At 38.8% G+C, this 27,981-nt stretch overlaps 1 protein-coding gene across 9 annotated transcripts in view; it reads left to right on the forward strand.

The window, feature by feature from the left end:
• MLLT10 (MLLT10 histone lysine methyltransferase DOT1L cofactor) overlaps positions 1 to 27,981 on the forward strand; it is a 191,269-nt gene that overhangs the window by 144,256 nt on the left and 19,032 nt on the right. For all 9 annotated transcript variants that reach the window (XM_053263412.1, XM_053263417.1, XM_053263416.1 and 6 more), the window contains 4 exons: positions 3,922 to 4,100; positions 19,074 to 19,191; positions 20,460 to 20,532; positions 26,303 to 26,457. In XM_053263412.1, coding sequence (XP_053119387.1) covers positions 3,922 to 4,100; positions 19,074 to 19,191; positions 20,460 to 20,532; positions 26,303 to 26,457 — 525 coding nt within the window. The remainder of the gene's footprint in view (positions 1 to 3,921; positions 4,101 to 19,073; positions 19,192 to 20,459; positions 20,533 to 26,302; positions 26,458 to 27,981) is intronic.

Genomic DNA, 27,981 nt, shown 5'->3' on the forward strand with positions numbered 1-27,981 from the left:
TTAAGTGGCACAGCGGGGAAATGCTTGACTAACAAGCAGAAGGTTGCCAGTTCCCTGCTGGTACTATATCGGGCAGCAGTGACACAGGAAGATGGTGAAAGGCATCATATCATACTGTATGGGAGGAGGCAATGGTAAACCCCTCTTGTATTCTACTAAAGAAAACCATAGGGCTCCGTGGGTGCCAGGAGTTGAAATTGACTTAATGGCACACTTTACCTTTACTTTACCACCTAATGGCACAGTGGGGAAGCAACCTGCCTAGAGAGCAGGAGGCTGGTGTGTTTCCCAGAATATGGGAAACTCCTATATTGGGCAGCAGCAATATAGGAAGGTGCTGAAAGGCATCATCTTATACAGCGCAGGAGGTGGCAATGGTAAACCCCTCCCATATTCTACCAAGAAAACCACATGGCTCTGTGGTCGGCAGGAGTTGACACCGACTCAACGGCATAACCTTTACCCATAGAGAGTATCACTTAAAGAACCTTTAATCTCTCTAAAATACTTCAGCAAAATATTTTTGAACATGAACTCTAAGAGGCATCAACTTGAAAACTCAAACATTTCCAATAAGAAAAATCCCACATTTAAATCACATGGGTTTGGGGTTTTTTTGTTGTCTTTGCTTGGAACTGGGGAAAAATACAAAAGCTGACTATAGCTTCAGGCATGCTGGGCCTGCCTTTTTTAGGAATATAGGAAGCTGCCTTATACCGAGTCAGACAGTTGGTCCATCTAGCTCAGCATTCCTTCTGCATTATGTATCTCTCTGCTGGTAGCTGGGCTTGTGGTCTGCTGCTAAGACTAACAACTTAGCCCTTAGGGTGGGGCAAACCGGGCAATTGCCCCCAGCTCCATGCTGGCACAGGTCCCACTCTGGGCACATTGCAGCCTGCTCTGCTTTCTCTCCCAAACCCAACAATGTATCTTTCCCCTGCAGCACAAGCTGAGAGCTGACCTTTTTTGAGTTTTTTTTTAAAAGCACATCACAGGTTTGCCTGCTAACATTGAAAGGCTCCCTGAGCTCCTTCCCTCTGATGCCTCTTAGCTGTTGGGTGGGTGGATGGGGCTTCCAGAGAGACCTATAGCTTCCTGCCTCCCTGAATCACTTCAGTGCCGGTTCGCAGGCAGGCTGCTTGCTACAGGCAGCAGTGAAAGAAGAAAGGAGGCAGTTTGGCCAGTGCTGGCTGCCCATGCACCTTGCTGTGCACACCCCATGCCCTTCCCAGCCTGTGCCTGCAGACAGCTGGAATCCTCAGACCTAGTAATAGAAGTATACTGTGATTTCCTTTTTGTGGTTATTCCCCCCCTGCCCTTTGAATATTTAGGGAACAGCTTGCCATAGGGTTTTGATATTGGACACTGATGTAGGCAGATTGGGAAGGTTGTGAATATGTAATTTGAAATGGATTGGGCATAAATTTTTAATAATTTTTTAAATTTAAAAATAAACATCAAAAAAGTCCTATAAGTGGCTTGTTCCATGGCAGAAAATTGCAAAAATGTCTGGAAATAAAGCCCCCACTTACACCATCATTCCACTCCCATATGGAGGAATTTGCCCTTTATCTTCATAAAGCACTCCCCTTTCTGCCTTAGCCTTTAGATCACCTGGAATGACTTGGTATACGGCTTTGCTATTGATCACAGATGTAGGGCAGGGTAGAAGAGCTATGTATGTATATTTAATTTGAAATCGATTGGATAAATTGTGTGTTAATATTTTTTGAATTTAAAAAACCCACCAAAAAGTCCTATAAGTGGCTTGTTTCATGGCAGAAAAGTACACAAAATTCTGAAACAAGCAAACATACTATATATAAAATATATAACCACACACTATGCTCAAGTTGGTTTGCAGTCCAGAAGGACTGAGTGAGAACTGTGAATCAAGGGGCATGTGTTGTGATTTTATTTTTATTTTTTTCCTTCACAAATGCACTATATACCCAAGCTGGTTGGACATGCCCAAAAACGTCACTCAGTTAATCACACTATTTACACCATATGTCACCAATCAATATGATTTTGTAATCATATGAAATTTTAAGGAGGCCCTGCACATGCTGATTTGGCCCCGGCCCCCCACCCCCCTAGGGATGGCCCTGTTTAGCTGTGTCCCAAGTTGCTGCCCCCCCTCTTCTGCTCAGGCCCTCCTTAATCCTTCATTATTTTCTTTATTTAACATATTTTTATACTGCCCCAAACTTATGTCTCTGGGCAGTTTACAACAAAAGAAAACAAATCACAACAGAAAAGCAGCTCTGCCACTTTCCATTTGGTCATCCTTTAGTTTACCTTGTTTCCTAATGGTAGCTAGGAAAGAGAACCTTCCATCAGTAGTTCAACACAAAGAGGTGATTCACACAAGCAGCAGAAACCGGGCTAAGGAAGCCCAGCCTGGTTTCTACTGCTCATGTGAAGCAATGGGAACTGCACGGTTCCCAGTGGCAAGCCCACCTAAATGTCCCCCTAAATGAAGTTAGCGGAGCGAGTGCACTGCTAACCCCGTTTTTTGTTGTTGTGTGTCTGTCCCGCGGCTGCTCAGGGAGGGGGACCCCAGGAATGCATTACTGGGGCTCAGGCGGGGAGGGGGGGTGTCATGCGGCGGCGCTTCCCTGTGCCTGACCTCCGGAACTGCAGGACAAGCTGTGGCTGCGTGCAGAAGCTCCCGAGCAAAGCTGCCGCTCGTCTGGGTGGATGATCCACCCACCCAGGGAGTTCTGTGTGCTCATCTGTGGGGAGGTAAGCACTTTCCAGCTTCCTCCCCGCATAACAGGGTAGCCCTTCCCACTTGATCATGGGAAGAGCTTCAAAGAATGAGCAATTGGCAGCCTAAGAGTCTTAACAAGCCCTCCCCATTCCCCAATTCTGCTTGACCCTCTGTCAACTCCAAGTGCAGTGATGGTAACATCAAGCTTTGAACCGAGCCAGCACCTCTTCCAAGTCGGCGACATCACAGGTTTATTTTTAGTTGGCCTATAGGAAAAGAGGGCAACTCAGAGGCCACTGCTATGCTTTCTTTTTGTGTGGGATGCCTGCCAGCCAAGTTTTTTTAAAAAAGGAAAGTTGCACACTACTTTTCACTTGTACAAGTATACTGCTTAGTATACCTGTATACGTGGAGCTACTTTTGAACTGGCATTTCCATGATAAAATGATACAGATGTATCTTTCTTTTAGGACGAGGAGAACCACTGGCCAGCCCGGAGGGATTCTTACATTATCCGTGCCCTGGCGAGTGTGGCTTTTCAAGTGAAAAGAGAAGCACACCACTGCTAGCAGCAGTCTGTACTTGCAGCTGTTCTGCCCAGTGCAATGAAAAAAATGCCTTAGAGGCTTCAGCAGTGCATTGTATGTTGGCAAGGAACTTGCCAGATTCCTCAGTCTAGACGCTCCTTGGCAGGGTGCACAAGGCAGTGATGATATCATGGTCGGGAGGGATCTGTCCTCCAGGCAGTTTAGCTATTCGTGTTCTACAGATTTGCTCAGCATTTTCCAGAATGCTCTATGAATGGGTTGAAATACAGACTCAGAATGATTGCCAATTCTTTCTGCAAGGTGACTCTCCTTTAGAAAGTTTATTAATAATGGCAATAAGACATTTTATTTTTGGATTATAGAAAAAGGCTAATCTATGTTTAGTATAATAGCTACTCAACTTATCAGAATTTGACTGATTAAATAAAGTATTCTTTAACGATGTACTTCAAGACATAGTTGTAACCCTCAGGTAAAAAAACACAACTGTTTGAGCCTCTTTATAATGAGTTTATGCCTGTTTCATATACCTTTGCTTAAAGTGATTATTTTATATGATGATGTGAAGACCTTATTTGGATCTAGGTTCTACAGTAACTAATGTAGTTAACAAATCCAGAAAGATGTTTTTGTGTGTGTATGTGTGCTTTTTTTCAGGCATTTATAGCAGTAATGATGTAGCAGTGTCATTTCCAAACGTAGTGTCTGGCTCAGGATCTAGCACTCCTGTTTCCAGTTCACATTTACCTCAACAGCCTCCTGGTCATATGCAGCAAGTGGGAACTTTGTCTCCATCTTCTACACCTTCTGTAACGACGGCTGTTGCTACAACTCAGGTAGGATGTTATAAGTATTGGTGATGGTGACTTGGTAAAGTGAACCATTTAAATAATATGTATTTCATTTAACTAGATACAAATTTCACACTCTGCAACTAGCCAAATAGTAATTTTTACCTTCTTGGTTATTTTATATAGAAAGGTGGGATAAAAATGTTTTTCATGGATAGCATCCAGACTAAGTTTAATCACGTCTATGCACCACTGAAATAAATGAGACGTTAGTCATGAAAGTAACTTTGAAAGCCAAAATATCATTTTCTCATCGTATTCCCTGCTTTATGATAGATTCTTAGCCAGTCATTCCTGCACTATAGTGGTATTAATTAATTAAATAAAAAGGATATATATAGCGAGCAGACTATTTGCTACAGAACGTCTTCTAACAAGATAAATATCACAAGCACCACAAAACTAAAGTTTGATTGTTTTAAGTATAATCAATACACTGGTGTATAATCAATACACTGGTTTGTTTGTTGGGCCTATGCCTCAGGTCCATGCAGTTCCTCCTCCTCTTCCCATCACAGATTCTCTCTTCTTGGTTTGAACACACTATGGTCTGCCTAAACATAATTTTCCTCCAAAGCAGAAGTGAAATCCCACTTTAAACCATGGTTTCCAGCTCTGGTATGGAGGCAAACTATAAGAACATAAGAAAAGCCCTGCTGGATCAGGCCCACCTTTCTAGTCCAGCATCCTATTTCACACAGTGGCCCACCAGATGCCTCTGGGAAGTCCAGAGGAAAGAGCTAAGGGCATGGCGTCTCTCCTACTGTTACTCCCCTGAAACTGATATTTAGAAGCATCTTACTTGGTGGTGGTCTATAGCCCTCAGGTTTGCCCAAGTCAGGAAGAGCGGGGGGAATCTGAGCACAGAAAGGTAAGGAATGTGCAAACTCAAGCCAATAGCTTGGCCACTACATGTGACTCAAGCCTCAGGAAGCAAATTTCTTACACCATGCAATAAAGTAGACATATTTAGTGGTGCTTGGAATACATCTTTTACTGAGAGAGAGCAAGAGAGCATGAGCGTGCTTCCTTCTGATAAATAAATACATTCTTTTGAAGGTTGACCTCTGAATAAGAATGTAACAGTAAAGACAGAACTCCTATTATTGATAGCTTCTCTAAATAGCTACAGCTATAAGTTAAAATCCAACTAATAGCACAATTATACTTCAATTGCATTTTTTCTCAGCTGAGAGAGAGAGAGAGAGAGAGAGAGAGAGAGAGAGAGAGAGAGAACATTAAAAAAAATGTACTGCTTTGTTCCAGTGACAACAGCTACAGCAATTCACTTAGAACATGTTTTGTCAGAATGACTGATTTAGTAGAAGGTAGCTAATTTACCTAAAGTTACCTTACCTGCAGTGCCTGAATCCCATCAAGTTAGCAACTTGTAGAGTGATCCTTTAATTAAAGGAAAAGTGGCAATAGCAGACTACGCACAATCAACCCTAAAGGGGTCAAAATAAGTTTTGTATAGCAACTGTTCTAGTAGAATGTTTGTATGCCTAAAGATCTATTTCATTAAAAAGTTTGCCCACAATATCACCACAAGCAGTTGTCTTTATGAAAGAGTTGTTGAGGTATAACAAATTTCTACTAGAACATTGTGATAGAACACATGGAACTTTACTTAAATTCAGCACTAAAAGGGTTAATCTGCTAAGAACACTTCCCTTTAACATAATGAATATATTGTAACAACCTTAGTTTGATGAGGTCCAGGCTCCACAGGTGAAATTACAATATATAAGAAGACTTCTACTGAAGTAGCCACTCTGATAACTGCTATGGTTGTTAGCACTGAGATAAAACAATACAAGAGTTTTTGTAAGTAACTTTACAAGCTAGCAATTTTATTTCTGTTCTTTACTGCAAACACACAATCATGATAAAATAGGCAGCAACCGTTTTGTTAGTTGGCCTTCCTAACTAGAGAAGTTTTCAGTCATATCAATCTGTTATATGTCTTTGTTTTACAGATTGGTTTGTTATGGCAGCTTGTATTGTATATAATGTAAAATATGAATTACTAATCTATGAGATACTTGTATTAATCATGTCCCAGCAAACATGTAAGTGTATTCTTTGCTAAGGCATTTGTAGGTTTTAATCTCATTATTCCAAAGAAAGAGGATAACAGTAGATGATATGTATTTAATTAGGGCTGCCCTTATTATATGTTTCTCTAACGCTCCTGAGACTGTGGATGCTAAAAACAGACTGTTTATAGATTTTTTTACAAGTTGTTCATGCAGTATAAAGTCATGTCTATTCTTCAATGTAAGGCTTATATTTATTGCTTCAGTTTACTATTTGGAATTTCCTTTTTTACTTGGTAGAGCTCCCCTCCCATTTTCTGTATAGCCCCTGAGGAATACCTTGATTGATTTGATTTGACTTCTATGCCGCCCTTCCAAAAGTGGTTCAGGACAGTTTACATTAAAATAAAAACAACTAAAATCAGTTAACAGTTAATGGTTTTATGTTGTTTTTATAGTTTCTGATTTTAACAATTAATACAGTTTTTAAAAACCCTAGAAAACCAGGCCAAAGATTTACAATTTAAAAAGGTTTTAAGGGCTCTCCTGAAGGCCAATAATTAACCATTACATGATTCAGGTGTAACATTCCCAGTTCATCTACAATCCTGGATATCATGGTTTATATTCTGATTTGTTGGCTGTGCTCAAATTGTTGTTTATTAACCAGGAAGCTTTCAGTTCAGCTGGGTGTGAGGGAGCAAAGGAAGCACACAATGAATTCCTGATTCAACAAATTAGATTGGGAACATTATGTTTAGAATATACACATACAGGCTTAGTTCAAACACCATACAGGTGTTTTGGGGATCAGTTCCACCCATAAGAGGCAGCAAGGGAGAAGGGGCAGAGTTGTTTGAGGGATCAGGAGACATCAGATGGTAGAGAGTTGTAGAACTGTAGGAGCAAAGGTCACAGGCAGGAGTGCAATGGGATATGATAGCTGATCGGTATGGAGGAGTTAGACTACAGAGGGCTTTGAAGCTAAAGACGAGGAGCTTGTGCTAGATCCAGGAATAAGCAGGAAGCTAGTGAAAAGGTTTTGGGCAGGGGGAGTGATGCGATCACTGTTACAAGAGAGATGAATGATTTTGGCAGCAGTGATGGATGGACCAAGGTATGTCAATGGAAGACCAGAGAAGAGAAGGTTGTGGTCACGATTTGAGATGCCAGGGTCTTGAGAGTCTGAATAATAAGTTATAATGATAAACTGACTCTGAACTAGTGTCTGCATTAGTTCAGATGTGTGAGTTGCACAATTTTCACTTACGCAGTACTTGATAGGGTACCTTACTTCCCTTCGCCCCTAGTCTTAACTTATTTAATCCGATGAGACAAAATTGTGCTTTCTCCTAGTTCCAGGGCACAAAGGAGCATAATGTGAACTTTCTCATTCCTCTCTGTTTTATGCATTAACCTCTATTCTACCCACTTGAGTAAGGACACCAGTGAAAACAGTCTTCCCCCTAATCTTTTCCAACATACGCTTTTATAACTTTTCATGGACTTCAGTTTGGTTTATATACTAAATTGTTTAAAAGGGAGGGAGGAGCAACCCCACATCTGTAGTTGGAGCTCCAGCCACTGCACCAAGTACAGTGGGGGAGGGGAGTGTTTAAAATAACAAAAAACAAGGGATTGCTCTCTGTCTCTGTGTGGCCTATTCCACCATTCAGCTATTTGCACATTTAAGCTTTGCACAGGCATGAGTGAGTTTCCAAGGAACCCACACGTGGTGTAGTGGTTAGAGTGCTGGACTGGGACTGGGGAGACCTGAGTTCAAATCCCCATTCAGCCATGATACTTGCTGGGTGACTCTGGGCCAGTCACTTCTCTCTCAGCCTAACCTACTTCACATGGTTGTTATGACGAAAAACTTAAGTATGTAGTACACTGCTCTGGGCTCCTTGGAGGAAGAGTGGGATATAAAATGTAAATGTAATATTCAAAGCTCTTGGAGGATGCTGGTTAGACTCTGAATAATTGAAATGGGTTGTTGGGCCCTGTTAATCTTTGCCCTGCCATTTTTAAGTCCTAACCAAAAAAATCCTGTCCATAATTGTTCACAGATCATTTATAGATAGTTTAAAGAGCACCAGTTTCAATACAGCTCCTTGCAGAATGACATTGTTTACTTTCTGTATTGTAACAATTTGCCATTTATTTGCACCCCCTCCCCTGTTGCTCAACCAAATCTCAGTCCATAAATTACCGCCTTATTTCATGCTGCTAAGGTCAAATGCCTTGGGTGAGGAACTTGGTCAAAAATCAAGTACAAACTATATTTTTGTCTCAAGGACTTGCCTGGGTTGAAGACATGCTGACTAAACACAAGCATGGGCATTTTGTCCACATTCATAATAACTTTGTCTTCTAAAACACTGACAATATTTTCTATCTGTCTGAGACAGAAGCTCAGGCCTGGCCCATGCTGAGCTGGAGCCTGAGGCAGTGGGTGAGCTACTGCCCACATCTCCATGGCTCAAGAAGCTTAGCGGCAGCAGTTTTCTCCCTGCCATGCGAAACCCAAGGCTTCTTTTCTCCTCAGGATTAGTTTTATATTGGAATCTAAATTAAGAGTTTCAACTATCTGCAGCAGCTCCACACACAAGTATATGGGAGAATCATATGTGGGTCCCTGACTTTGTCCCAGTTCCTGTGTGATATTTGTATCATTCTACAGTGACCCCCTCTGGCTGGCAGGAATAAAAGCAGTCGTATAATCTCTCTTCTCTCCCCGACTCCACAGTGTAAGCATACTGAAAATGACATGTAGTAATTCCTGAATGCTAAGTAATCAGAAATACTTTTTCACTCAGTCATGTTTATACTTAAGTGAAAGGTGTTAAGACCTAAACACATTAAGACTTCTGCTATAGTATATCTGCTTTTATTTAAAATCTGGTTTAAATAATTATTGTGGAATGGTAGACAAAACTCAGCAAAACCCTCTTTCTTCTTTGTCATTTTGACTGGGGACTTTGGGGGTAGGAGAGAGGAATTTGCAGCCAGAGGGAAAATTCCACATAACATGTGACTCTTGTTGAAGAACAAAGGAATCATAGTTGCTCATAGTGTAGTAAATTTGGTTCAATTAAAACATTTCCCTTTTAATGTACTGATTACAGTAATATAGGCCTCCTGTATACATATAATCCAGCTAGACTGAAAGACAGTTGCATGATTTTGCACACACTGCTGCATGCAGAAACAACTGCATCAATGTTTCAGTCTCAGTAAATGCTTTCTGCCTTTGAGCTGAAGCTTATTTAGTTGGGCTTATCTGGTGCTGCTGTAGCAACCATCAGTCTCCAGGCAACTGAGGCACATTGACCTCTTCGATGAACTGAGTGTAGCACTACTTCAGTTTAGCTGCCTGAGACAATAGTAATGGTGGTGAATGTGAAAAATGGGATTTTTTTTTTAAAAGAAGCCTGTATACTGTGAAAGGGTGTCATAATGCTTAAGTATAACTTCAGAAAAATTGTGTGGAACCTTTCATAAGAGTGGTCAAAGTTTGTTTATAGTGCAAAGTCCTTATGGGTCTCACATATAAACATAGTGGTTAAAGCATTTTGCAGAGAACAGTTTTTGAATTTGACTGGCATGTATCTTTGTGTGATAGTGGTATTGTAGACTGTACCAGTGCCTGACTATTACCTTGTTTGTGTTATTTCTTATTATGCCATTGTAGTTATTGGGGGAATAATTTTTCCCCCATCTTGTAGTTTTTGAGAAAAGGAGTTAGAACAAACATAGCCTCTTTTAAAAATGTTCATTTATCTGTAGCTGCAATGATTTAAAAATTGATATTTTTTAAAACCATCTGCTGAAAAACTTTCATGTTCATGTTGCTGATGCAGTGTGGTGCCAGGCTGGCTCATGAACAAACTTTAAATTCCCAGTTGGGTCCTTAAGCTGTAAGGTTTTTTTTTTTAAAAAAAAAGCTTCTCATGCTTGATGTAGTTGCAACTTTAAAAAGCAAATATGTTGAACTGCCATGACAGAAAATTTATATTTTGGAATATTGACAGACTAAAAGTTTCTCTGTATTTTTTTCTGAGAAGCATAAACTGCAGATTTCTGATTAGAGAATGTAAACTGGATGGGGGAGGAAGTCTGGTGACGTAACAGATTGTATATATATATGAATCTAATGTTGGAACACTTTGAATGGAAGTGTACCCATAAAAGTATGGGTCATTCAACATAATTACATAAAAATAACTTGGCACCATTGTCCAATTAAGATTATTACTATTTAACATCACTGACTGGAAGTTAGATCTTTTATCTGTGGTTTTAATTGTTTGTGCCTTTTGTATAGCACAGAGGCATCAACTGTTTTCTGAAATTATGGCATTAATGTATTGTTTTGCCTTTCAAATTCCATTGTTTCCCAGTGGTATGCCTTTTGCTTCTCCTTGCATGTATAACTGCTTTTGTTGGAAGGGTATGAGATTCTATGGAGTTGACCAATTGCCTAGTTTTATTATAAAATTCATTTCATTTTGATTTAATGTTCCTTTGATTATTAAAAATACTTTTAGATAATGCATATTGCTGGAAGATGTTTTCGCTTCCATGCCTTGTATTTTTGTGAAGAATATTCTAACACGTCATCCTAGCTAAAAGAGCTTACTTAAGCATGGGATACGATGGTTAAAACCATCCCTGTTGTGGAAGAAAAACCTTTTAATATAAAACACTATTTGAGTAGGGAAGTATCTTTAGTCAGGATGTTCCATTCAGTGGAGAAATATTTAAAGGCTACATAGGTGTTGGACATGTTCTGCTCAGTCCTATATCAGCAAAATGATATTTGCTGAAAAAAGTACTGTACCCTCTTCTCAATTTAAACTTCCTTACGGCATCATCCTTCAGGTGCTCGGCTGGAGCAGCGTGGCTCAAGAGATCAGGATGCTCATACTGTAGGGTAGGCTCATTCTAAAATAAAACCTCCAAAGAATGCTAAGAACTAGTGAAGAGACTGAAGAAAGTAGAAGCCTTATGTTTCTGATTCTGTTGGGGAAAGTTTGTCCTAAAAGGTTGCTACAGAATCTCTTTGGGATATCCCACATCATTTTGTGCCTTTTGGGATGTTGTTGCATCTGTAGCAAATTCTTTTTAAATGCTGAAGTGCTTGCTCTTGTTTGGCTGCTTCTATCATCTGTTTTAAATCTCATCTGTATTTTCTGCCTCAAAGGTGAATTTTCCCCACAAGAACAAAAGATCTGTGATGTATCTTTAAAATGTAATCTTTTCTCACTGGGAGAATGAATCCAGAAAGCCAAGTATTGTAGAAAGAGCACCAGGTGGTTCCTGCTATCTGACTCTGACTAGGTTCCTTCCAGAGTTGAAGAGAAAATAGTTTTGAGCAGCATTTTCACAAAGGATATATGCAATTGGAAATCAGTGTTGTGTTATCTCTTCCCCCCCCCCCGCAACTACTATTGTGGGCATTTTAGTACAAAATGAGCATAGGGGGCTGTCATTCTGACTAGCAAAGTGCATGCATAAGGAGGAACTGTGGGGTTGCACCAATCTCTTGCACAGCCCCCCCTCCAGTCAAATAGCTCTTGTGCAACTCCCCCGTGCCCTGGCATGTGTGTAGTTCAGAGTGACGCCTGTGCGCCAACAGTGCTCTCCAAGAGCGGAAACACATTGCTGAGGGTCCGCAATGTGTTTCCAACCTTCTGGAGTGTGGGCAGCACTTTTGAACTCTAATTGCTCTTGTGCAACTGTGCCACGGACTGGGGGAGTTCTGGCACATTTCTGCATTCCCTGATGCTGGCACATTTCTGCATTCCCTGTTCATGAGCACACTTCATTAGTTGGGATGTCAGGCACTGAGAAGGGGAAAATCAGAAGCTATCAGATTAACGTATTGATTGATATATATCCATTTTATGGCATATAATATTTGGCATTTGTAGAGGGTTCAAAGTGTTTCGCATGAGTAATCTTGCAATCCTTGCAACTACCCTGTATGGTGAACAAGTATGATTCTTCCTCTATTGCAGCTGGGGAGCTGAGATGGGGAGAGAGTGGCTTGTCTAAGGCCCCCTAGTGGTTCATGACAGAGGTGAGATTTTCAAAGCAGGGAAGTCCTGACTTGTAGCTCAGTCTCTTTGCTACTATACTACATCAGCTGTCTGAGTTCCTGAGTTGTTATGCCTGTTCTTTTACTTGGTAAATATAGTGTTATTGAAGTGGAAATATGCTTTCCCTGTTAATTCTTTAGATTATAATTTGAAATTGTCAGTTATTTTTTAAAATACTGTAGCTAGGCCAGATAATTTGTTGTGTGATTATCATGGTGACTTCTACAGAGACACAGCATAGCAGCAGTATTGCATATGTGTGCCCAGTTGAAATTATGTTTTGACCCAGCTACCAATAGTATCAGAGTGGAACATTTTCTTACATAGAAATGAGAAAAGAAATTGCATTTGAATATCTTTATTACCCATGCACTGATTTTATATAACTGCACTGAAGGATCCCCAATTTAAATTGCAAATTTTTAATTGAAAACGTACATTTAAATTAAGAAAATTCTAGACTGAAGAATTTTCAATCATTTAATTTTCATTCTTCATTTAATTTTAAAGTATGGAAATAATTGTGGCCCTCAACTGTTATAAACAAAAAAATTAATTCCCAAGAGAGGTATTGATTAGATATAAACTGATTAAGAAGCAGCTCTGGAATTGGTGGCTCAGCCCTTTCTTGTTGCCCTATCATGAATGAAGGAGAGTTCTGCAATGGCTTAAGTACAATTAAAGCCCTCCCCCTTCTTTATGCCTATACTCAACTGTGGGCATTTCAGCATTAGCCTAAACAATGGTTTTGAATATGTTAAGCCCCTAACAATTAGGGAGAAGTTTGGGGCATTGAATAATATCAAATGATGCAATTGAACCTGACAGCTTCAACAGTCAGCCTGCTCATGGGACCTGAAAGTTGTTCACACTTGGTTTCATCTCTCATCACACGCTGAGTATTAAAACCTTACTGGTGGGGAAGCTTAGACAGAAATTGGGTCTGTATCTGAAAATATTTCATATCCTAAAACTTGAGGGGAATAGCTGTATATGCTTGAGCTTAAGAAATTTTCTATATAGAAAACATAGTAAAATATTGTTTCCTTCTGTCAAGTTTTTTAAATTCAAAGTTATTTTCTTGAAAAATAATGTTCAGATCACCTTGGATATCTACTGGTTCTAGAAATAATTGCCTATTAAATCTTTTATGGACACAATAATGTGTGGAGGATTTCCATAATCTCAAAAGAGTCCTGTTCTCCCACTGCCCAATGCGTACATATTCTATCTATCTATCTATCTATCTATCTATCTATCTATCTATCTATCTATCTATCTATTGCATTTCTATACCGCCTAGTATAGAAATTCTAGGCGGTGTCCAAATTAAAACATAATATAAAAACATTTTAAAATTCATAAAAACAATTAAAAGTCACAGTAGATAAAAAACCACAGTAGATAAAAACATTCATTAAAATTTCAGTTAAAAGCCTGGGAAAACAGGTACGTCTTCAAGGTCCTCCTAAAAGCAAACAGAGAAGGAGATGCTCTTATTTCAGCAGAGAGCGCGTTCCAAAGCCACAGAGAAGGCCCGGTCCCGAGTTGCCACAAAACGAGTTGGTGACAATCATAACCAGACCTCTCAAGATGATCTTAATAGGTGACAGCGTTCATGATGGAGAAGGTGCTCTCTTAAGTACCCTGGACCTAAGCCATTAAGGGCCTTATAGCTAATAACCAGCACTTTGTATTTCGTTCAGAAACATATCGGCAGCCAGTGCAGTTCTTTTAAAATCGCTGTTATATGGTCCCTTCAGGTAAACCCAGAAACCAATCTGGCTGCCGCATTCTGTACCAATTGTAGTTTCCGAAGTACATACAAAGGCAACCCCATGTAGAGTGCATTACAGTAGTCAAGCCTAGAGGTTACCACCAGTTACTTCCCCACCTGTATGTGCCCAGGCAGTACTTTGGAGTGATGAATGTGAGTACAAGAAGCAAGGACAGACTTGCCATTTCTCCCTAATGGTTTGTACTATCTACACGTGTGTGTGTGTGTGTGTGTGGTGGTGGGAAACAGGGTTCTACTGAACCTTTGGGGATCCTCTGCACAGGCACTGTACCTGTGGTGAACTGAATCCTGACCCATGTTATTAATCATGTGATCCTGTGTACATAATTCCTTCTGAATCAAGATTTGCCTAAAAACGTATTTATGTAAACTGGTTCACTTGCCCTTCGGTTTCGTACAGTATAGAGATGAAGCATATGTAGATATATTCAATCTGATATGAACGTTAAAGGGTAATAAATTTTTACATCATGCAGCTTGTTTGATCTGAATTTGTTGTCCATATAGTTAATATTCTAAACAATTAAAATATAAAATTAAGCTGTAATTCAGTATTGCACGTTGATAGAAGCACATTTCAATCGTGCTGATGCTTCTGGTTAAACTGACTCAGCTGAAATAAGGTACATTAAAAAAACACAACCCTATGTTTTGGGGCTTGCTTGAATCCCATGACCTTAATGTGTATTGACAGAATGACTGCGCATTTTTAATAAATGCTTTCTTCAGCATGTTTCAGCTTCAAGTGAAACATGATGTTCCTATTTCACCTCTAAATAATGCAGTAACGTAATACTTTACTTATTTTCCTGTCCGAGTGAAGTTGTCACATACATAGTAATACTACTTAATCCATTTTTTCTGCCTCTTCCACTTTAATGCCCTCATAAAAACAGTTACTTGGTTTAGGATATATTTCCAGCTTCATGGCCAATTTTATAAATAAAGTACAGTCTTGTCCAAGTTTAAAAATCACATTGGAGATGTGATGTGTGGCTGACATATATGTTGCAGACAGTCTTAAAATATTTAAAGTTTTGGATGTTAAGCAGTAACATAAAGAGTGAACAACAGGTTGTGGAAGAAAAAATCTCAGCATCCTAAATAGGCTTTAAAGTCGTGCCAGACCTGATGCACATTACATAACTTATTTTGCTGTGGTTCTGTTATGCCTCAATAGAAATACAATTATGTAAGCATGTAGAAACATATTACTTATGCAAAAATTATTTGTGCACAATGTGCTTTCTGTTCCAGTCAACAAAGTGCATTTAGTTTGATTATTAAGGTTTATTTGTAACCTTAACGACCTTAGTTTGGCTGTCAACCTATGTTCAGTTATGTATGTTCATTCTTCTTGATTTTAACGGAGTATAGGTCAGTTTAGCTGCATGTAAAATAGAATCCTTTTTGAAACTTCATATTTTATTATGTCTTTCCAGTTGTTTCTCTTCAATGTACACACTTTTATCCTAGTCTTCAAGAAGGTGGGTTGGATAGGTACTGATATAGTAGGAAGGGTACAACCAGCAGTTTTAGAATAGTTTGACAAGGCCAGTTTACAGCCAGATATAAATGTACTATTTGCAAGTTTCAGTGAAGTCAATAGCTGGGATTGAAAGAACAATGCATCAAATTATGTGTACTTAAGGAGATGGTCTTGGTTTTTCTTGAACAGTAGTTCCTTGAGCTGTTTGGCAAACTACTTTTGGAAACTGGGGGGAATTCTCTGAAGCGGTTTGTACTTTGACACTGGGAGTTTGCTGTTCAAAGCGTAGGCAATAAAAAAATTCCCCTAGGCTTGCCAAAAAGTAGCTTTATGGGGCTTACTTGCAAGCATCCTGTTAGGAATCAAGATATGAACAGCCTATTAATTCAAGGAGAGTAATAAGGTGCCATTAATATTCTATCCCCAATGAAAATTACTTTATGTATTGGGAGGAAAAATGAGTGGTGCTTGGAAGAATAATGAGCTAGGTGCAAAGATTTGCATTTTTTTAGTTCTATTGGAGCAGCAGAACAATTCTGCAAATTGAGTATTTTGAGAGCTTCAGTAGTGGTGTTGACCTTTTTATTTCATTATGTGGGATGACTTATGATGTAGTATTAAAACTTGAGTAAGACCTGTTCGTACTTTATTCCCTATAACTCTTAAGAAAATCATAGTGTAGGTGGCCAATAGGAGTCTACAAATGAATATATTTCTCTTATACATATTTTGTAGTAATAGTAATAAAAATAATAATATCTTGGCTGACTCACTGATGCATATACATAGTCACTGCTTAATCACTATAGTGGCAACTTGCATGTGTGAATGAAGCAATGTAGATTAGATGAAACAAACAGAATTTTCTTAGCAACTCATGTCATCTCCATGCTTTCCAGTAGAATAGCTTCACATGTTCAGCTGCATGCATGTTAAGCAAGACTTCATTCCTAAGCATGATTACCAGAAAGTAACTTATTGTGTCTTGCTGCTAGGTAAGCATGTCTAGGGTTGAACTATAAATGTTGAATCATCAAGTAATGTGTGATTAAAAGTTGCCAAGCCAATTCACACACCAGTTTCTCCTTATTCACCATATTTACTGTTCAAAGGATTCATCACTTGTTATCTTAGGGTCAAACTAAGGACATTTAATCCATGCTTGGCACTTATGTGTCTGGCTTTTGGTTTTTTGTTTGTAATACCTGTGGGAGGGTGTGATCCAGATAGTAACTGTGGAATAGGAAGAGTGGGCTTTCTGGATGCGGATTAGGCATCAGATGGGCACTGCTTTTGGATGACATTCTATTTAATTTATTTATTGTTTGTATATTAGTGATGCTATATTTGTATCTAATGGACTGTGTGGGTTTTTAAAAAATTGAGAACACACACACACACACCCACTTTGTGAGGAGGAAGCAAACAACACTATTTCTAATGTTTAAAAGACACCCCCCCATTTCCTTGTTGCTTCATACAAAGTGGCTAACAGTATACTGGTGCTTTTGAAGAACTAATATAGCACTTGTACTCATGTGTGTTGGGAATTTTCAAGACCTCTCCTTCCCCCGAATGCTCTGTGTTACCTGCAAATATGTCTCTGACTGTGTGACTCTCAGGGATATATTTTCTGGTGGCACAGAGTGCTTCCTGGGAAAGAGATAATTGAAATTTGTTCCCTTGGCTGAGAAAGCAGTGGAACTGAGTGCGCTGAACTCTTCAGAAGCACTGGTGCCTCTCCGTCATGATGACAATCTGTGTGTGTGTGTGTGTGTGTGTGTGTAGTTGACTATTTGATGTGAGTTCTTAATATGTAAAAATGTTCTGTCAGAATGACAGTTAAAAGAATACATTGACTCACCCAAGTCCCTGAATCTTTAACTTTTCTTGTCAGTGCCTTGATGCACATCATAAGGGAGGGGGGCATTAGGAGTGGCTATCAGGCACAATTTCCCCTTGCTTTATGAACCAAGTATTGTTGGGTATCCCTTGAAGTAACTGATAAATGTGTAAATTTGTATAAATATGACATATTGTTAAAGCTAAAGTTTATTTTATTTTATTTATTTATTTTATTTTTGCATTTTTATACCGCCTTTCGTTAAAATATAGCCCCAAGGTGGTTAAGTTTAATGGGAGGGTGAGTTTTTTTGTTTATGTTTTTAAAGAGATGTAGTCTTTGTGGTGTGACATTTTGCTTGTAATAGTGTATTTCTGTTGTGTGCAGTTAATTTCTTTTAAATGGGGGCATGACAGAGCAAAATTTTAAGCACGTCTTTATCTCATTGACTCACTTCAGTAGGTTAAGTTCATATTTAACTTCTGTGATGCATCCTTGGAAACTTTAATTCTAAAAAGTGGTCTTCCCTTGTTGAAGAACAAGTTCAAATTAAAAATGGTATCTATAATTTCAGATGTCTATCTAATTTGTTCTGTTTTAAGAACATGAGGCTGGAATCAGTAGAATTCATTTTTCTTAAATGTAATTGTCAGGAAAAGTAATAGTAGTGCACCAAGCTTACAAATTAAGTATTTGAAGGAGATATATCTGTTTTCAAAGTAACATTGTCAAGGGAAGAAGGTATTTTTATTACCCTGGATTATGCAAGAGTTCTGCCAGCCTCCTTAGTTCTATCTCTTCAAGGGTTCATTTTCACTTGTTTGGCACAAGTCCCAGCAGAGACCTTCAGAATTGTGGTTAGCAACATGAATGAATGAATACAAACTTTGGATGAGCTCTTCAGTAAGTCGATCTGGCCAACTGCCAAAAATGTATTGCCTTATAAGGGGGTCAGGACAGAGCTGTGATTTGCTGAGACCTATATTGTATAGAAAATGTACTTGTAATAGCTGTTTCCTTAAAAAAATAAAAACCAAAACCTGGTTTCCTTGCACAACAAAATAGGAAGTAACCAAATAGTGTGCAGGTTTTACTAGTGACAGAGTACAGCAGAGGAAATATGGCTCTGTGGTTAAACTATAAAGCTGGAAGTTGGACCTTTTGACCTCCACAGCCTCCTTGTGATGTAAGCAACCCAAGTATTTGTGAGACATCTGTTGTCTACCTGCCCTTATTTTGTAAATGGTTTAATAAGATTAAATAGAATAACTACAGTGTTTCCATTCAGCTAAGTCCTGGTATTGCCAGTGTGCTTTGCAAATGGAAGCATTTTTTGGATGTGTACCCTACATATTGTGTACCAGATCCTTTGAAATGGCAAGTCGTGTCATTTCTGGAACAGCTTAGTTTAAAACTTCAATAGTTTTCACACAAGCTTCCTGGATTGTCCACGTTCTGTGGCTTGTTGGCAAGTTTGAAAAACTTTTTTCAAAACTGCTTTTTTTCAAAACTGCTTTAACAGTATTGCAAATATGTCTTTGTTGTAAACTTGCTTTAAAAGTGTAAGTTGATGAATATTATTGAAGCAACTATGTTGAGTATATAATGTTTTAGGGCAATACCTTTAGGTTTTCTAAAAAGATTCTCATTCTGTGCGTTTGGTGTCTCTCCCCCCCCCCCCGCAGGCAAACACCCTACCTGGATCTTCCCTCAGTTTGCTTCCATCCCATGTGTATGGCAATAGGTTGAACCCCACTTCAACAATGGCAGCACTTACAACTCAGTCTGAAAACAGTCAAACAGGCAAGTTCTTCAAAGTATCTCTTCTTGAATTATCTGCTTCAGCATCTTAACTTTATTACACACTTATCTTTAATTAGTGTTCCATAGCTTGCTGCATTTTGGAAGTAGGTGCTGTCTTACAGCAGAAGTCATTGCGGTGTATCATTTACTGTCTGAAATGTAAATCTTTAAGCAGAGCCATGAGCAGGCAGGAATGCAACAATGTCTCCGGTGACTTTTGTGATTGATGCGTTCAGTTCCCTTAGTTCTCCGCAATGGGAGTAGCATAGCACTGGGGTTTGTTGTGAATAGTTTAAACCTTTATTTGCATAATTCATGGAATCGCATGATATACTAGTTTGTATGGATGAGATCCTGTTACACAACTTCCACAGTATTTAATAATCTTGTGAATATTTGCCAATTGATGAACACTGGCTTTAAAAAAAAACCAAAACAATTTTAATGAGCTCCTGGATTTGCTTTGTGTCATTCCATCCTTAAGGATTTGTTGACATGTCGTTATAGTCATGCCTGTTTGGGGGAAGGGAATGAGTTTAGCAGTTTACCAAGAATGGATCAGTCATGTCTTGCCCTCTAAGAGGCCAGAGGTCATTTGCTGCAGAATAGGGGGAGGGCAACCTTGAAGGGGGCACATTGGGTTATTTTATTGAGAGGCCATAGGGAAAAATAACCCTTTTGAGTCCTACCAAGCAAGGCGCTTCTGTGTATTTAATGAGAGGTTTGTAATACCTTTCAGTGTTTTGGACTGCCCTCTTCTTCACTTATAAATAGGCATTTGCCAAATATGTGCTTTAACATTTTTTAGTAAAACTTTGGAGGAAAAAATGCTACCAGTAGAAGTGAATAAATAATGCCGTTTATGGGTTTTTCTGGGATGCAAAGTGTTAAAAAAAATACAAAGCCTGGGGATTTGCTGTGATAAGCATACAGATTAGCTGTCCACAGCTGTGATTCATTACTTTCACTGCAGAAATTAAAAGTGGCTGAGGGGAGGGCACTGGAAATGCAAACCATGCTTCTGTGCTGTAAAACCGAAAGCAATGAAAGGACTGAGCCTAATCCATGGCCTGCTTTGCCCACAGAAATTTGTACGGACAACGCCTTGCCCATTGCAGTTAGCAATTTTAAACTAGCAGCATTCTCTAGCATTAATAGTAACTCCCAGATACTGGATTATGTTTTGAAATTACCTTCATGTCTGCAACATCTTAAAATCTCATCTCAGAAAGAGTCACAATCTCGGCTGTGAAATATTTACTCTGCAGATCAAGATCTTGGAGACAATAGCCGGAGCCTCGTTGGCAGGGGGGGTTCACCCAGAGGAAGCCTTTCACCACGGTAAGCAATATTTATACTGGAGAGTTAAGGCGATTTGGTTAAGGTGTGGAAACTTATCTTTCATCGGTCAGGCTTACATTTTAAGTTGAAAATTAATTTATAAAGATCAGTGATGTGTCCAGATGGTTAAGACAATAATGTTCTGATACATTAATATAATTACATAATTTAAAAGAATACCTTATATCTCTGCTATGAAATTGGCTTTGGGGGCTATACTGCCTTCTGCTATTTACATAATATTGAGTCATAAATAAGACTTTTCTGGTAACTAGCTGATTTTATATCACTTGCATATAAAATCCCATGCATTAGCAGTTAAAGTGTCCAATATTTTTTTGTTTAAGATGGTGAATGTAAAAATTTCTGTTTTATGTGGGGAAAAGATAGGTAATAGTGTAGCAAAAGTGAATGTTCTTCTAGTGGCAGGGAAATGGATATTCTCTAAAATATAAAGTGACCAGAATTGAATCACTGATCGCTCTGTCTACCTTCCACTGGTTTCTTTGTTTATGGAAACAATATTTGATCAGTGTCATGCAAAGATTATGCTGTGCTGCTTGGATATTGGCTTCAGTGCAAATGTCCTCTTTAATTGTTGGATGGCATTCTAAAGCTTTTCGTTTATTGTACAATAGCACTACATGCCACTGCTTCAGTTTATGCTATAATGTAATAAGTTGGTAATAAATAAATAAAAATTGTTAGTGGAGGCATGTCAATGTCCCATAACTAATCAGAAGTGCTGTGTCATGTATGAGAGTAAATGAACTGTAAAGTGAATGTTAGTGATCTGTGTTCTGATTTTTCAAGAGTAGCAAGAGCCTGCAAATCCCAAAGACTGACTGAAAATTATACTCACTTCTTTAAACCAGGCCAATATTGTCTTAGGGTCAAATCCTTGAAAGTCTTATGAAGACAGATTTTGACTGATTCTGAGAAACTGAGCCTGCTAGATATATTGCCTCATACAACCGTTATCTTTGATAAAGGCTGTTTGTAAGGTTCCAACCTGAGTTCTCTTATTAAAAGATTTTTAAAAATCTAAGGATGTAACCCTTGCTCATTTTTAATATTGTAGAACTCTAAACCTTTTGACTAGGATTTGGGAAAACCTAAATATGTGAGTTATTAAAATAGCTTTTCTGCAAGTTTTTGTTTAATGATTCTCTTGCTTCAGAGCTTTAGGATAGATAGAGGAGTGCAGGGAACAGAGCAAAATCATAATCCTGAGAAAGATTTCAGCTTGCTGAAGTCCCACTGATTTCACTTATGTGTATCCAATTTGTGTCTTAGAGCTCAATATTCTCCAACCCACTATATAGTATTCTTGTTTTCCACATCCATAATTTTGTCAATTTATGAACTGATGTGGCATAAAATGGCACATATCACTGCTGCCTTAAACATATGTTTGCATAAGTCAAGAACCTAGTCTATTTCTGTATGCATGAAACAAACAACTTCATATGCTTTTTGTACTGAAGGAGTGTCAAAATGTTTTGTATTTTAATGTAAACATTTTTTAATTATATAAAATCTTACAAACTATATAATTTGTATTCTATTTAGGTAGTTACAGTTTACAGTATATTAAAAAGCATGACAAAATGTATTTAATAGACTGTCTTCTTCACTATGAGCCCCATCGCCCATTGAGAGCATCTGCAGATATTTGTCTGCAGTTGCCACCAGCTTGTCTGGTGGCTGCACAGGGATGGGCCCTCTCTGTGGCTGCCCTGAAATTCTGGAATGCACTTCCTGCTGAAATAAGAGCCTTCCCATCTCTGACAACTTTAAAAAAGTATCTAAATACACATTTTATTCACTCAAGCATTTTAACTAGACTTGTGATTTTAAATCGTGTTATGGTTTTAATTTCTGTTTTAATTTGTTTTATGTTGCTATAAACTGCCCAGAGATTGAAGTTTAGAGCGGTATACAAATATAATAAATGTACATAGGGCGAAAGCACAAACGTAGACAGCTGGATGTGGAACAAGGAAAGTCATTTGCATACCTTTTTAATTATGCTAAACTATTTTAAATATAAAAGCTGCTAGTCAGTGACCTTGATGAACCTAACACCCTGACTCTATCAGTGGTTAGGACTGTGCTCATTAGAGGGCTTGTTCAAGATATAAGCAGGTATGGGGTGACCCAGCCTCTGGGGTTTTTTGTACGTGTATGTGAGCGAGTGCTTTCCTACCTTCCTTTCATGTCTTGACACTTCAGAGATCTTGGTTAGTGAAGTGTTTTAAGCCTGTATGATGATTACACACTTCCATTCCCTTATGCAGGGATCCCACAATATACCTAAGTTAGTGAATGGAGGGCTATGCAGCAGTACTGCTTGATGGACTCTGTGTCCTTTGAGAATATGTGGCTAAGTGCACTGGTCACACAGGTCCGTCAATGGTCATTAGCCAATTTCCTTTTAATTTCTTCAATCCTATATATAGTATGTTTTCAATTTCTGTAGTTCACCCTGCTTTGTATGGAAGAACAAACTAATTTGGTCGTCTTTGTTGCTTGCATTGTAGTGGGGAAATGTAGCAGTTCTATGTTCACCACTTATACTTCCATACTATGCTCTCAGTAGTTTTCTTTAGACTGGAAAATACTGGATTAAATGTTGTATTGAAGGTGTTCAGAATTTCAATAATTATGTCAACCACTCTATAAATTTACTTGTTATACAATATCTTTTCAAAAATATGGATGACTCGAAAATATGCAACATGGTTAACAATACAAAAGGATTATGTGATTTTGTATTTTCTCACTGCTAATTCCTAGCATCCTCTTTACTGTGATTGCAGCTCATTCAACTGATGTTTATAGTTGGTTATCTCCAAAATCTGTTTCCTGAGTGGTACTTGTAAAAAATCAAATAGAGTATTTATAGCTAGGACTCCCCCCACCCACCCCAACATGTCCCCCACATGAAAGCTGAATTTCCATCTGACATTTTATATCCCAGTACCTTGTGTGAACAGCTTTTAAACTCCTTAGAGTCCCTTTCTTAGCTTCTCTTGAATATATGATTTATCATTTTACATAATTCTGTATTACTTACAAAGCAGAACCTCTAACAAAACATGTTTAAGCTGATCTTTGTCACTTGTTTGCTTACCTTGTATGATTGCATCCTGCTAAAGATCCAGATTCCCAGAACCCAGCTGAATGCAGTGCTATTAGCTGTTTTTCAAGTAGTTCATACTTCTATACAATTTATACATATCATGTTTACCTACCTTTTCTGAACATCAGTTATGATATTAAACAAATCAGGACCCAGTATAGGATATTGCTGATAATCTCTTTTCATTATAAAAACCTATCATTAAAGTGTTCTGTTGTCCTTAATGCATTGACTTTTCCCCCAAAGTAAACAATTGTATATATTGCACCATACGCCAGGAAATGGAACCTTTTGGGTTTGGCTATTTATCACTACTGCAGGCATCCTAATTGTTTTCTCTTTGGATGTGCCTTAGTCTTGTTTAAGTAAACTTGAGATGAAACTACTTTGTTGTCATGGTGAGATTTGAAGATAGAATCATTGGTTACACAAGGTAATCTCTTCAGTACTGAGCATCTGTTAAAATGTATAGGGATGATCCTACTTTAGTGTTGGCTTTTCATGATAGGAAATAGTAGCTGGGTCCAAATCCTGTTTGGCTCACTGAATGATGAGACTTGGTATTGCTAGAAATGCTGATGTGTTAAAATAGATCTTACTTGAGAATTGAGTAGTGTATGGGCTTCGTGCCCTCCATTGTGATGAATGCTGACTGCTGTAGTGTGCTGTGTTATTTAAGAGCCCATATTTATAGTTCTTTATCTTTACCATTTTGAACATCAGAAGGAAGTCACAATATTCTTGTCAGGTATTGGGCATTTAAATTCACCTACAATGCTGGTATCTTGATCTGTATGTTAAAGTGGGAACTGCTAACAATGATTTAAAAAAATTAAAGATGAGTTTAAACCCCTGCTAACTGAGTAAAGAGACACCTTTTTAATGTGATAATTCTCTTTATTTAGCAGGGGGAGAGTAACTGGCCCTATCCACCTCCAGCACAATACCTCCAGTGACTGTTGCTGACATCTGTCTTATGTCACTTTTTAGATTGTGAGCCCTTTGGGGACAGGGATCCATCTTTATTTATTTCTCTATGTAAACCGCTTTGGAAACATTTGTTGAAAAGTGGTATATAAATATTTTTTGTTGTTTCTAAAGGTGCAAGTACAAATGCAGTGATGTCATCTTGATATGATGCTGCTGTAACTAGTGGTGTGCACGGAACTGGCACCTGCTGGTTCAAAGGTGGGGCAGTCTCTTTAAGGATAGGGGAGGGTGCTCTTACTCCTCCCGCTGCATTTCCCCTGCTGGCTCTGCCTTTTAAAACGGTCCGGCAGAGCGGCAGCATATCTCCGTGCCACCCCAGTGCCTCCTTGGACCTGAAGTTGCTGCTGCGCGTGTGCACAGCAGCAACTTCCAGTCACTTCTGGTCCAAGGAGGCACTGGGGCGGCAAGGAGGTACACTGCCGCCCCACTGGACCATTTTAAAAGGCAGCACGGGCGGGGAAAATGCATTAGCACTTAGCAATAGCACTTACATTTATATACCGCTCTATAGCCGAAGCTCTCTAAGCGGTTTACAATGATTTAGCATATTGCCCCCAACATTCTGGGTACATTAGGAGCACCCTCCCCTCATCCTTAAAGAGATTCTCCCCCCCCCTCCCGCCTTTGAACCGGCCAAACCGCCGGTCTTTCGAACCAGTTCGGAGGCCCATAAAGGGCCTCAAAACTGGTTCTGTGCACATCCCTAGCTGTAATATCATCATCTTTTAGTGCTTACACAGAAAAGGCTTGGCATTCAAAGGCTCAGTAAGGTCACCGTCTTCAAAGTAATTGTAATGTGCTCTCTGTGTGAGTGTGTGAGTTTGGGTTTTTTTGGCGGGGGAGGTAAAGTTTCAAAATTGTTAAAGTATCTGTCACATTAAGCGCTGATCAGGATTTCCTGTATGTGACCTAAATTTGCTATACTATCTACATGTGTCTTTAATACTCTCTCTTGCATGTCATATTGATTGCTGCTATGCTTCAAAAGATTTGTAGCATAGTGTATTAATCACTAGGCTCAGTTGTACAAAGATCATATACTATTCTGTAGAGAAGTCTTTATTTAAAATAGAAATTACTGGTCCCTTATTTAGACCACCAGATTTTATAGATATTTGATGTCAGCAGCTTGAGCAGAATCGCTCAGCTTCTTCACAACTGCTTTCCTCTAAAATCTCATACAAAAGTATTTTTTGTGCAAATCAGTTGCATGGCAAAATTACACAGGAATTGTGGGAGAGTTTAGTGACTCTAATTTCAGTGTCACACCTCATGTTTTGTCTGGCATTGTCTAGGTGATACTTAATAAATAATATTTATATCAAAACATATTTTCTGCAGAGCTCCTGTTCTTGATTTATCATCATGCTCCATAAATGAGCAAATTGACATTTTTTCTGTGCAACATTGAACTAGTTTACTGAAAAGAAGCTTTGCTTTTTTGTACAGAATTTCTTAAAATATGATTGTTACGCTTTATTTTAAAGTATTGGTAATGAGAGCCAGAGCTTTTAGGAGTTTTGAGGAATGTTGCTTGTAGGTGGTTAAAAGTGGATGAAGAAAGCAGGTCTCATAACTGGTATTTCTCTCCCTCCTGAACATTCTTTTAAAATGTAATTTATAATCTTTTTGCAGGTCACCTGCGAGTAGTTTACCAATTCGCTTTGATCAACCAGGGAATAGTGGCGTGGAACATTTGCCGCCAGTACCAGCGACTATAGAACAACTTCTAGATAGGCAATGGAGTGAAGGGCAACAGTTCTTACTAGAACAGGGCACCCCTAGTGACAGTAAGTCTTTCATATTGTCTCACCTGATCTTTTGAACATTGTTACCTCTGTGGTGTTGATGGCATTAATACCATGTACATACCCAGTATCCATCATGATACCCAAAGGAGAATATCTTTATGAAAGTGTCTGAGTTTGGAAGCTAATGGTCTTTGCTGACGCATGTTGACTTTTTGAAAACATGATTTTGATTCTCTATTCCGTTCTCAATATGGATAAGTACTTTCTCACAATGTTGGGCAATGGCCATTTTGAATCTTGCTTCACATTCTTGCGGGGGAGGGGGGCAGAATCTATGGTGGGTTGCAGCAGAGAGGTGGGAGAATAAATTTATTTCAGACAAAGAATAGTATGAATCCAAACAAGTCTTCATTGAGAAGTGATATTTTGTCTTTTAAACGATCTAAAACCCAATATTATGCATATGAAGATTTGAATGGTTAAAGAATATTGTTATGCCGTTTAACCAAAATACTTGAGCATGCTTTCCTGGTTGTTGTTTGTGAGTGAAGTGCCATCTAGTTGGTATTTTTATGAATGGTACCCTGACAAAAATGCTAATTGTGAGGAAATTCATGCAGGGATAATCCTTTAAACATGATAGCTGGAGGACAGGTTTAGCTAAGTCTTATTGCATCTCATTTGGGCACACTGAGAGTTCCTTTGTATGTTCTTGAAGAGGAGGGATAAAAAGCTAAATCCTTGGGAAATGACCAGATGTGCCTGTACCGGTAGACTTGTGTCTGTATTAGGCCCAGAGGTCATGTAAAATAAACACAATTTAGAATTTTTAAAGTGGGCTTTCCTTCTGCTAGAATCGCCAAACAGCCAAATGTTGGCAAATGCAAGCCCCCAAATTCATCCAAAAATCCAACTTTGAGAATCTGACCATGCCAGAAGCGAATGGTATTTGGCTGAGGATGTGCTTTATCTGCAGGGAGAGGGCAGGGGACTGAAGGCTCTTCATGCTCCCTGCTGGGTGCTCTTTAGAGGGATATTGAAAGCAGCTGGAGTCTGTTGATTTGAAGGCAACAAAAACAGAGTAAAAGTTTTCATTGATTACATAAATTTGCAAGTTTTTGGCCAAGGAGCCAACAGAACAGTTCTCCCTCTAAAACAATGTTGTTTTTAAAAACAAATAGAAAAACTCTGTTTTGAGAGTATTTTTAACTTTATAACCCAAAGAGAGTATCCTTTCCACAAACAATAATTTGATAGTGACTGTTACTGAAAGAATGCTTTGGGTTTTTTACTTCTCTGCTCCAAAAGTGAATGCAACAGAGAACGCACATGCACCACAATTTTGTTCACAAGCCTTGGTAGGAAAAATGATTGCATGTGTGCCAGGGGCTCTTTGTGCATTGAGCCAGGCGAAGAATTATGGCATTGGACCCTAAATATGTATGCAGGATATTGGGAAGCTTGGATTTCCAGAACATCTGGATAAATGGGGGATGTGTGTAGCCCTCTTCCACTGGGCACTGAGCAACCTGCAGGATACACAGTAATTTTAGATAAGGGAAG

The sequence above is a fragment of the Hemicordylus capensis genome, chromosome 6 (genome assembly GCF_027244095.1).
Source record: "Hemicordylus capensis ecotype Gifberg chromosome 6, rHemCap1.1.pri, whole genome shotgun sequence".
NCBI classification, from domain to species: domain Eukaryota; kingdom Metazoa; phylum Chordata; class Lepidosauria; order Squamata; family Cordylidae; genus Hemicordylus; species Hemicordylus capensis.